Genomic DNA, 11682 nt, shown 5'->3' with positions numbered 1-11682 from the left:
CGTTTGCCCCCACTTTCCCCTCACGCTTCTCGCTCTTTTCCCCTCACGTTTCCCTCGATTTTCCTCTCACACTTCCCGCCCTTTTCTCCCCTCACGTTTCCTGCCCTTTTCCCCTCACATTTGCCACCATTTCTCCTCATGCTTTCTGTTCTTTTCCCCTCATGTTTCCCTCCATCTTCCCCTCACATTTCCTGCTCTTTTCCCCTCACATTTCCTGCCCATCTTCCCCTCACATTTCCCTCCATTTTCCCCTCAGGTTTTCCGCCCTTTTCTCCCCTCACATTTCCCATCCTTTTCCCCTCACATTTGCCACCATTTCTCCTCATGCTTTCTGTTCTTTTCCCCTCATGTCTCCCTCATATTTCCCTCCATCTTCCCCTCACATTTCCTGCTCTTTTCCCCTCACATTTCCTGCCCATTTTCCCCTCACATTTCCTGCCCATTTTCCCCTCACATTTCCTGCTCCTTTCCCCTCACATTTCCCTCCATTTTCCCCTCAGGTTTTCCGCCCTTTTCTCCCCTCACATTTCCCATCCTTTTCCCCTCACATTTGCCACCATTTCTCCTCATGCTTTCTGTTCTTTTCCCCTCATGTTTCCCTCATGTTTCCCTCCATCTTTCCCTCACATTTCCTGCCCATTTTCCCCTCACTTTTCCTGCCCATTTTCCCCTCACATTTCCCACCATTTTCCCCTCAGGTTTTCTGCCCTTTTCTCCCCTCAGGTTTCCCACCCTTTCTCCCCTCACGCTTCCTGCCTTTTCCCATCACACAAACAACAGGAAAAAAAAAGCTTTTTCCTCTCCATTTCGACATCTTTTCTCCTCAAAAGCTCCATTTTCCCTGGGATCACTGGGTGGATGGACTGGAGACAGACTGTGAGCGCTGTGGAGGGACCGGGATGTGGCCGGGGGCCCTGGGACGCACTGTGGGGCAGTTTTGGGATTTGCTGGTTTAGAGGTGCTGCGAGGGTTTTGAGGGTGTTCGTTGCATGTATGGGGATGCTGCCATGGGTTTGAGGGCTCTAAAGGCGTAGCTAGAGGATTTAGACTTTCTTCTTGCAAATCTGGCCTCTGACTTCATCCCAGTCTGTTAGGTGAAAATTATCAAAAGATTTTTGTGAGTTTTCTAATTTGGGATTACTGCTGGCGAATTTTCAGGGTTTAGTGTCTTTTTGGGTCGAGAAATCTGTCCCAAACACTGGGGGGGACTCTGGAGCTATTTGGGAACAGTTATTTATCGAAATTATTTTGTGTCGGGATCTGCAGGGGCGCAATAATTCTCTGTCTGTCCTGTATTTATTAAAGAAGCTGTCACATTCCAGCCTCCCCCTCCTCGTCGCACGGTTTGTGTGCATGGATGTGGCTGTGCAGACGAATCGTGACACAAAGCAGTCCCACTGGGTGCTAGGAGTGTGGAAGGGGAAAACGCAGAGGCATATTCGGTATCGGTTGTGCAGGGTCCCGCGCTGCGGAGAGGAGGGGGGGGGAGCGCTCGGTGCCCGGCACCGGCAGAGACGCGGAAGGATACACGCAAGGCGCTGCAGTTTTCCCCTGCTGTGGTGCCGTGTACGGACCCGGTGGCGGCGGAAGCGGCGTGACAGGGCACAGGGATGCCGGCTGTGGCCGGACAGCGGCACGCAGCGGCTCGGAACCGGGACCGGGCTGTGCCAAAGCTGCGGCGAAAGCAGCGGCGGGCGGCGGCGGGGCCGTGCAGATGGAACTGCGCATGCGTGCGGCTGATCCCGGAAGCAGCGCTGTGGTTCCATGAGTCGGCGCGGAGTGATATCGCTGGTGCGGGGCTTGTAGCAACTGCGCATGCGTGGATTGTGTCACTCAGTCAGCGCGGGCAGTCACCATGGCAGCGGGCGGGCCGGGGGGTGCGGGAGGCGGCGGAGCTACGGGAACGGGAACGGGGCCGCGGCTGCGGCCGTGGAAGGGAACGCCGGGACGCCCGTGGCTGCAGGCGGCGGCGGAGCCGCGCCATCCAGCAGCTCTGAAGGGGGGGGCCGCGGTGGGGAAGGCGCGGCTCGGCCCGCCATGCAGCGGCGGCGGCAGGAGCGGGGAAGCGGCCGCGGGCGGCGGCGGAGCGGCCTCGTCAGCGGGAGATGATCCCGGGGGGGTGGCAGGAGACGGGAGGAGCGGCGGGGAGGCGGCGGGAGGCGGCTGCGGGGGGGGCCATAGCGTGCAGCCGCTGGGAGCTGGGCTGGCTGCTGGCCCGGCGGGCAGGGCCGGCACTGACGGGAGGCTGCGCTGGAGCGGCGCCAGGCGCGCTCGGCGCCGCAGAGCCGGGAGCCGCAGGACACTGCAAAGACGCAGCAGCGACGGGACTTGGGCCCCGGCCGGCCCCGCTGTGTCGGCAAAGGGGGCGAGGGGGACGTGGGGGCGGCGGGAGCGGCCGCACTCGCGGGTAACGGGGGAGAAGCGGCGGGGGCAGGAGGGGGCGGGGCCCCGGTGACGCCAGTGGGCGGGCTCGTAGAGGCGGGATTAGGGAGCGTGGCCGCGGTGGCCGGGACAGCAGGGACCAGCGGGATGGCAAAGGCGGGGATGGCGGGAGCGGTGGGAGGGGCCGCGAGGTCCGGAAGTGCGGCGGGGGCCGGGTGTCGGGACCGCGAGGGCGGGGGCGGGGCGGCAGGGGTCCATCAGACTGCGGTACCGGAGCCGCGCGGTCCGGCGGGGGGGTGGGGGGCGTGTCCTGTTGGCGACTCGCGGCAGCAGGGGGCGGAGTCGCGGCAGGAGCAGAGCTCGGCACGGCAGCTGCTGCGGGCGCCCCCTTGCGGCAAAGAGCTCAAACAGCGCCCAGCAAGCTGGGACCGGCTCCGCGGCAGCCAAATCCCAGTGGCCGATACTATTAAAGTGCTCCCACTGTGTCCCGAGAGTCTCTTTACGACAGTCGTGCTTTATGAACCCTTTTAGGACAGTGCTGCTTTACGACAGTTTCCATGACAGTCGCGCTTTACGGCACCTTTTGCGACAGTCGCGCTTTACGGCACCTTTTGCGACAGTCGCGCTTTGCGGCAGTCGCGCTTTACGGCACCTTTCGCGACAGTCGCGCTTTACGGCACCTTTTACGACAGTCGCACTTTACGGCAGTCGCGCTTTACGACAGTCGCGCTTTACGGCACCTTTTACGACAGTCGCGCTTTACGGCAGCTTTTGCGACAGTCGCGCTTTACGGCACCTTTTGCGACAGTCGCGCTTTACGGCACCTTTTACGACAGTCGCGCTTTACGGCAGTCGCGCTTTACGACAGTCGCGCTTTACGGCACCTTTTACGACAGTCGCGCTTTACGGCAGCTTTTGCGACAGTCGCACTTTACGGCAGTCGCGCTTTACGACAGTCGCGCTTTACGGCACCTTTTACGATAGTCGCGCTTTACGGCAGCTTTTGCGACAGTCGCACTTTACGGCAGTCGCGCTTTACGACAGTCGCGCTTTACGGCACCTTTTACGACAGTCGCGCTTTACGGCACCTTTTGCGACAGTCGCGCTTTACGGCAGTCGTGCTTTACGGCACCTTTTACGACAGTCGCGCTTTACGGCACCTTTTACGACAGTCGCGCTTTACGGCAGCTTTTGCGACAGTCGCGCTTTACGGCACCTTTTACGACAGTCGCGCTTAACGGCAGTCGCGCTTTACGGCACCTTTTGCGACAGTCGCGCTTTACGGCACTGCCTTTCATGCAACTTTTACGGCACTTTACAGCACTTTACGGTTTTTATTTTGTTTTTTATTTATTTTTAATTAATTTTATTTTTTAAATTTTATTTTTTATTTAATTTGTGTTTTTAATTTTTTTATTTTTAAATCTTTTTATTTTGTTTTTTAATTTTATATTTTGTTTATTTTTTATTTTTAATTTTTCTATTTGTAACACTTTTTAAAAAAATTTTATTTAATTTGTATTTTTAATTTTTCTAATTTTTAGGCTTTTTTTAAGTTTATTTTTTATTTAATTTCTATTTTTTTATTTTTTCTATTTTTAAACTTTTTATTTTATATTTTAATTTTATTTTTTATTTAATTTGTATTTTTATTTTTTCTATTTTTAAAGCTTTTTGGTTTATTTTTTAATTTTATTTTTTATTTAATTTTTATTTTTAATTTTTCTATTTTTAAACTTTTTATTTTATATTTTAATTTTATTTTTTATTTACTTTCTTATTTTTAATTTTTCTATTTTTAAAGCTTTTTATTTTATTTTTTAATGTTATATTTTATTTAATTTTTATTTTTAATTTTTCTATTTTTAAAGCTTTTTATTTTGTTTTTTTAATTTTATTTTTTATTAGATTTTTATTTTTCATTTTTCTATTTTTTAAGCTTTTTATTTTATTTTTTAATTTTATTTTTATTTGATTTTTATTTTTAATTTTTCTATTTTTAAAGCTTTTTATTTTTATTTTTTTAAATTTTATTTTTTATTTAATTTTATTTTAATTTTTTTTTTAATTTTAAAGCTTTTCATTTTATTTTATTTGGTGCTGTCCAGACCAACTCAAGCTGGTGATTGTGGTGGTGCTTGAGGGTCTTGCATTACGGCACTACCTTTTATGGAACTTTTACGGCACTTTACAGGGTTTTTTTGTTGTTTTTCATTTATTTTAAATTAATTTTGTTATTTTAATCTTACTTAATTTTTATTTTTAATTTTTCCATTTTTAAAGCTTTTTATTTAATTTTGTTTGGTGCTGCCCAGACCCGCTCAAGCCAGTGATTCTGGTGGTGTTTGAGGGTCCCCAGGACGAGGGAAGATACGAGAATTTTGACTCCACCTTTCAGGGCTGATTTATTATTTTATGATCTCTATTGTATTAAAAGAAAATGAGATATTAAAACTACACTAAAAGAGCATGGAGACATCAGAAAGCTGGAAAGGAATGAATAATAAAAACCTGGGACTGCTCACAGCCCCGACACCGCTGGACCATGATTGGTCATCAAGTAGAAACAATGCACAGGAGACCAACCCAAGATGCCCCTGTTGCTAAACCATCTCCAGCCCACACTCCACAGCCAGCAGATCGTTATTGGTTCCATTTCTGTTCTGAGGCTTCTCAGGAGAAAAATCCCAGCCAAAGGATTTTCATCAAACACGTCAGTGCCAGGTGATGGCGGCACAGGAATTGAAATAGCCCAGGTTTGTGTTGGTGCTGAGCAGAGGGCAGGGAGGAGAAAGGGAGAAGGCTGTGCTGCAGGGCAGGTGGATCCAGGCAGAGCCAATTTGGGGAGCAGCCTTGTCTAAGAGCATTTCATTTCCCGGTTCTACCACAGTGCATTTCATTTTGCACTTCTGCTAGAACTGCATTTCAACAGGTTTCAAATATCCTCCTCAGTCCAGCAGCCTGCTTGAAAGTGCTGTGTCTTTATCAGAGCATGGATGGTCCTTCTGAAATGTGAGTCTCACTGGCTGCATCCAAACCTTGTGCTTGAAGAGCATTCCTAAAAATTAAAGGAGATTGGGCCTTTGGGGAAGAAGGGGCTGCAAAGCATCTCCTAAAGCATTTTCTACTCCAATTTCATTGTGAGGAAATGCACCTGAAGGATGATGCGGGGATTAGGATTGAGACAAAGATGAGTTTGGTGGGTCAATTTTACTTTGAGAGCTTGAGAAGCACAGGAAGCCCAAGTGATGATCCCAGAGGGTTGAACACAGAGGTTTCACCCTCCCACCCCATGCTCACTTAAGCCGGCTGTTGGTGCTTTTTAGTATTTTTTAAAATAAAACCCAAATGCTTTCCCTTTATAAGTAAATATGCTATGAAGAGGGCCTCGAAGGAAAGATGATTGGTTACTGTCCAACTGCTGCTAAATCCATTGCTCGATGGTCCATATACTGCATTTTTTAATGTCACTGACACCTGATGCAGACCATTCCCAAGCTGTTTGATAATTATTATCAGCATCATCTGCATCAGCATCATCTGCGTGACCAGAGATGGCCAAAAAGCAGGAAGGAGAGGAAGGGGTTAAGCTGCAGGCAGGAAAGGGAAGGCAGAAACCAAGCAGCGAACAATTGGCACCTGGGCTGCACTGAAGACTAAAAGTGGGGGAAAAATGGCTTAATTGGAAAATCTGCCTATTGTGTGTGCAGTGCCCAAGGGGAAACAAAAAACCCATTCAAAGGAAGGGGGGAAAAAAAAGGCAAAGAATTAAAAAATCCTTGTGCTGTTGTGCAGAACTGGGGGCTTTAACTCTTCCCAGTCTCAGGCAGAAATATTTTCATAACCAAACCATCTCCCTTTTTAAAGCATTTGGTTGGACTGGGTAATTTCTTAAGTCCTCCATCGTCAGGACCCGTTTGGGTTTGGCAGCTCCAACACCTTGGCGAGGCCAGGGCGAGTTCAGTGCTTCTCCCTGTCCTGAAAGAGAGGAGAAAAGGGAAAAGGGAAGGTGAGCTCACTGCAGAATCAAGGACTCCTGCATTTCATCTCTTGGCTGGCATTGCTCACCATGGAGTTTTAGCCATAAAAACAAAAAAAAAAAAAAAAAAAAGGGGGAGGTGGCACCAAATGGAATTAGAAAGGGCCCTTTCCCAGCGTTTTTATCCCAGACATCCAAAGGAAGCTCGTTTTTTTTGCAGCATTCATAATTTCAGCAGAACCGTCCTCATCCCAGACCCCGCTCAGCAGCCGTTCAATGCTTGGCGCTGGATCTGGACAAGGGAAGGGACGCGGCTGCCTTGCCATCATCCCCAGCGCTCCCAGTTCCCTCCCAGTGCTCCCAGTTCCTTCCCAGTGCTCCCAGTTCCCTCCCAGTGCTCCCAGTTCCTTCCCAGCGCTCCCAGTTCCTTCCCAGTGCTCCCAGTTCACTCCCAGCGCTCCCAGTTCCTTCCCAGTGCTCCCAGTTCCCTCCCAGCGCTCCCAGTTCCCTCCCAGTGCTCCCAGTTCCCTCCCAGTGCTGCCAGTTCCTTCCCAGTGCTCCCAGTTCCCTCCCAGTGCTCCCAGTAAGAGCAGAACTGGACAGGAGAGCGCTCCCAGTTCCCTCCCAGTGCTCCCAGTTCCCTCCCAGTGCTCCCAGTTCTCTCCCAGCGCTCCCAGTTCCCTCCCAGTGCTCCCAGTTCCCTCCCAGAGCTCCCAGTAAGAGCAGAACTGGATGGGAAAGTGCTCCCAGTTCCCTCCCAGTGCTCCCAGTTCCCTCCCAGTGCTCCCAGTTCCTTCCCAGCGCTCCCAGTTCCCTCCCAGTGCTCCCAGTTCCCTCCCAGTGCTCCCAGTTCCTTCCCAGCACTCCCAGTTCCCTCCCAGCGCTCCCAGTTCCCTCCCAGTGCTCCCAGTTCCTTCCCAGTGCTCCCAGTTCCCTCCCAGCGCTCCCAGTTCCCTCCCAGTGCTCCCAGTTCCCTCCCAGTGCTCCCAGTATGGGCTCCCAGTGCTCCCAGTTCCCTCCCAGTGCTCCCAGTTCCCTCCCAGTGCCTCGCGGGGCACTCACGCCGAGCAGAGGCCGTTCCGCTGCCCTGACTGTGGGAAGGGATTCAGGGAAAATTCCACCCTCGTCCCCCACGGGCGCAGGGACAGACGGACAGACGGGACAGGGGGGGACAGACGGACACGGGGGGACAGACGGACACGGGGGGGCACCGGGGACACGCGGGGCCGGGGCCGGGGGTGGGGGAGGAGCCGCCCCCGCCGCGTTTCCGCCGCTGTCACCGGGGCCGCTCCCGCCGGGGACAAAGGCGGGACCATGGCGGGGAGCGCCGCGGCACCGGGAGGCGGCCAGGTACGGGCACGGCACCGGGAACGGGAACGGGAATGGTACCGGGAGCGGGAACGGGAATGGGAACGGCACCGGGAACGGGAATGGTACCGGGAGCGGCACCGGGAACGGCACCGGTACCGAGAACGGCACCGGAGACCCGCGCGGGGCCGGGGCCGGTGCGGGGGCGGGAGGAGCCGCCCCCGCCGCGTTTCCGCCGCTGGCACCGGCCGCTCCCGCCGGCACCGGGGCCGCTCCCGCCGGAGACAAAGGCGGGAGGATGCCGGGCAGCGCCGCCGCACCGGGAGGCGGCCAGGTACGGGCACGGCACCGGTACCGGCAGCGGGCGGTCCCTTCCTCCCATCCCTGCCGCAGCCAGAGCCCCCCCCGGTCCCGTGAAACGGCCGGGACCGGAGCCGCGGCGGTCCCCGGAATGCGGAATCCGGGTCTGGCCGGGAGCTGCGGGTCTGGCGGTGCTGCCGGTGCCGGTGCCGGTGCCGGTGCCGGTGCCGGTGCCGCGGGGAGGGTCCCGGTGCTGGTTCCGGTCCCGCGGGATGCGATGCCGCCGTTTCCTTGGCAACCCGTACCGGGAGGAGCCGTTGGGGGGGGCGGGATGGGAGCGGGGCTGCCCCGAGCCCACCGGGAGCCCCGGGCGGTACCGAGCGTGGCGGGGCTCAGCCCGGAGCCCGGGGGTACCGGCGATTACCGGGATTTACCGGGTGTTACCGGGGATTCCCGGGATTCCCGGGTTTTACCGGGTGTTACCGGGGATTCCCGGGATTCCCGGGTTTTACCGGGTGTTACCGGGGATTCCCGGGGTTACCGGTGGTACCGGGGCCCCCCCTCACGCTCCTCTCTCCCCGCAGGTCCCGCCGCCCCCCGGGACTCACCGGGGTCGCCCCGCGCGGGCCCCGCGCCCCGAGCCCCAGCACCCGACATGAGCCGGAACCGGAGCGGCGCGGCCGGGCCCGAGCCGCAGGTCAGGGGCACCGGGGGCGGGCGGGGGGCTCCGTTCCGTGCCGTGCCAGGCTCCGTGCCCGTGCCAGGCTCCGTGCCCGTGCCAGGCTCCGTGCTGTTCCGTGCCAATCCGTGCGGTTTGATGCCGTGCCCTGTGCCCCGCTGGGTGATGCTGTGCCGTGCCCATCCGTGCCCATCCGTGCCAATCCGCGCCAATCCGTGCCCATCCGTGCCCATCCGTGCCAATCCGTGCCAATCCGTGCCCATCCGCGCCCATCCGTGCCCATCCGTGCCAATCCGTGCCCATCCGTGCCCATCCGCGCCCATCCGCGCCGTGCGGGGGGAGGCTCCCTGGCCATGCCGTGCTGTGCCACTCGCTTGCCAAGCGGTGCCGTTCCGTGCCGTGCCAGTCCCCGCTGTGCCGTTCCTGGCTGTGCCTTTCCGTTCCGTTCCGTTCCGTTCCGTGCCCCCTGACGCCCCCGCGCCCCCCGCAGCCCCCCCGGGCCATGGCGGGCCCCGAGCTCCGCCGCGGCCGCCGCCGCCTCTCCGGGACCCTGCAGGTGCCCCCCGAGCCCCCGCGCCCCTCCTCGCTGCCCCTGCGGGCCCCGGGCCGCCCCCCCAGGTACCGGGACACCGGGGGGGGGGGGGGACACCGGGGGGACACCGGGGGGTGCCGGTGCCGAGCCAGGGGGGCCCGGGGGAGCTCCGGCCATGCTGGGAGGGGTCCCTTGGCTGGGGAGGGGGGGACAGACATGGGGACAGACAGACAGACATGGGGACAGACATGGGGACAGACAGACATGGGGACAGACAGACAGACATGGGGACGGACAGACAGACGTGGGGACAGACAGACAGACATGGGGACAGACAGACAGACATGGGGACGGACAGACATGGGGACAGACAGACGTGGGGACAGACACGGGGACAGACAGACAGACATGGGGACAGACGTGGGGACAGACATGGGGACAGACAGACGTGGGGACAGACATGGGGACAGACAGACAGACAGACATGGGGACAGACAGACAGACATGGGGACAGACATGGGGACAGACAGACGTGGGGACAGACACGGGGACAGACAGACGTGGGGACAGACATGGGGACAGACAGACAGACAGACATGGGGACAGACAGACAGACATGGGGACAGACATGGGGACGGACAGACATGGGGACAGACATGGGGACAGACATGGGGACAGACAGACATGGGGACAGACAGACAGACAGACAGACATGGGGACAGACAGACAGACATGGGGACAGTGTCAGGACGCGGCTCGGGGTGGGGACGGTGCCCCCCGAGCATCCCCACAGCACCGTCATGGAAACGGGGGGGGTGGGGGACGACACCCCCAAACCGGGGTCTGTGCAGGGGGGACCCCCAGCCTGGAGCCCCAGCCCCCCCAGATCCGCAGTTCTGGGGGTCTGTGCTGGGCTGGGGCTGGGGGCTCCCTGCGCCCGGCTGGGGGGGAATCCCTTAATTGGGGGAATCCCTTAATTAGGGGGGAGTCCCTTAATGAGGGGGGAAATCCCTTAATGAGGGGTAATCCCTTAATTGGGGGGGATCCCTTAATGAGGGGGGAATGCCTTAATTAGGGGGGAATCCCCGGTTACCGGAGGGGGGGGGGGGGATCCCCGGTTACCGGGGGGGGCGGCGCCGCCGAGTCTCTGCGTGGGGGGGTCCGCGGGGTCCCGGGGCGGGGCCGTTCCGGGACCGGGGGAGGTCCCGGGGCGGGGGGAGGCGCCGAGCGGGGCGCGGGGGCGGCACCGGCGGCGGCACCGGCGGCGGCGCCGGAGGCACCGGGAGGTTTCTTCCCGGCTCTTTCCAACCGGTTGCACGGGGCCATGCGGAGCCCGGCGCCGGGAGGAGCCGCTGCCGGTACCGGGGATCGCTGAGGAGGGACCCCGGAACCGGCACCGGGAGGGGGGGGGGGGGCTCCGGGACCCGCTCCGGTACCGTCACCGTTACCGGCAGCGGCTCCGGCACCGGCGGCGTTCCGGGTGCCCGGTTCCCCCCGGCGGCGGCGATGATGGAGCCGGTACCGGGCTCCGGGAAGAGCCTCTCGCTGTCGCTGCCGGTGCCCCGGGAGGGCCCGGGCCCCCTGCGCCCCCCGCAGCACCTCTGGCGCCAGCCCCGCACCCCGATCCGCATCCGCCACCGCGGCTTCTCCGACACCGACCGGCACCGGCCCCGGCCCATGGAGCGGGCGGATGCCGTGGACACCGGGGACCGGCCCGGGCTGCGCAGCGCCCGCATGTCCTGGCCCTCCTCCCTCCACGGCACCCCCGGCACCGGCAAGCGGTAGGTGACGGCGGCGAGACCCCCGGGACCCCCCGGCGCCATCCCGGTACCGGTACCGGGGGTGGGAGCTCACCCGGCGCCATCCCGGTACCGGTACCGGGACCCCCTCAGCGTCCTCTTGGGACCGAGATTGGAGGCGGACCCCCCTCCCCCGGTATCCTCCCGGTACCGGGATCAGAGCTGGGATCACCCCCAAACCTCATCCCGGTACCGGTACCGGGGGCCCCCATCCTCATCCCGGTACCGGTACCGGAAGCCCCATCCTCATCCCGGTACCGGTACCGGGGGCCCCCATCCTCATCCCGGTACCGGTACCGGGAGCCCCCCCGCATCCTCCCGGTACCGGAGAGGCACTCGGGGGTACCGGGGACCCCCGTCCCTGCCTCCTCCCGGTGGGACCCCCGGGATCCCGGTACCGGCCCCGAGCGCTGCGGGGACCCCGGAGATTTTGGGGGGGGGTTCCGCCCCCGGGTCCATCTGGCCCCGCTCCCGTTCCCGCTCCCGTTCCCGCTCCCGTTCCCGTTCCCGTTCCCGTTCCCGTTCCCGTTCCCGGCGGGGAAGTTTTTTAGTTTTTTTTTGGGGGGGGAAAACAACTTGGGGAGACGGCGCCGCCGTGTGCCGGGAGCTCCGCGTCCTTCCGCCGCCCCGGCCTCATTAGCGCCGTTAATTTATGCACAGGAGGCTCGGCAGATGGTCGGGACTGCGAGAGCGGCTGCTGCGG

The 11682-nt window shown here is 58.7% G+C and overlaps 2 protein-coding genes across 2 annotated transcripts in view; both read left to right on the top strand.

Annotated features, from left to right (window-relative positions):
- The first annotated feature begins 7576 nt into the window (after positions 1-7576).
- LOC118697430 (uncharacterized) lies at positions 7577-10176 on the top strand. Its single transcript, XM_054518128.1, has 3 exons — positions 7577-7711; positions 8554-9266; positions 10162-10176. The coding sequence occupies exons 2-3, from the start codon at positions 8625-8627 to the stop codon at positions 10174-10176; spliced, it is 657 nt and encodes a 218-aa protein (XP_054374103.1). The 5' UTR covers positions 7577-7711; positions 8554-8624.
- A 221-nt stretch (positions 10177-10397) lies between these two features.
- Positions 10398-11682, top strand: part of PDE4A (phosphodiesterase 4A) — a 10660-nt gene continuing 9375 nt past the window's right edge. The window contains 2 exon segments of the mRNA XM_054518127.1: positions 10398-10961; positions 11091-11233. Coding sequence (XP_054374102.1) covers positions 10687-10961; positions 11091-11233 — 418 coding nt within the window. The 5' untranslated portion in view covers positions 10398-10686.

The sequence above is a fragment of the Molothrus ater genome, chromosome 36, assembly GCF_012460135.2.
Source record: "Molothrus ater isolate BHLD 08-10-18 breed brown headed cowbird chromosome 36, BPBGC_Mater_1.1, whole genome shotgun sequence".
Classification (NCBI taxonomy): domain Eukaryota; kingdom Metazoa; phylum Chordata; class Aves; order Passeriformes; family Icteridae; genus Molothrus; species Molothrus ater.
This window is presented reverse-complemented; position numbering and strand designations above follow the sequence as displayed.

Excerpts from the sequence above, each read along its gene's own strand:
- LOC118697430 (XM_054518128.1), top strand. The coding sequence starts at position 8,625 with ATGAGCCGGAACCGGAGCGGCGCGGCCGGGCCCGAGCCGCAGGTCAGG.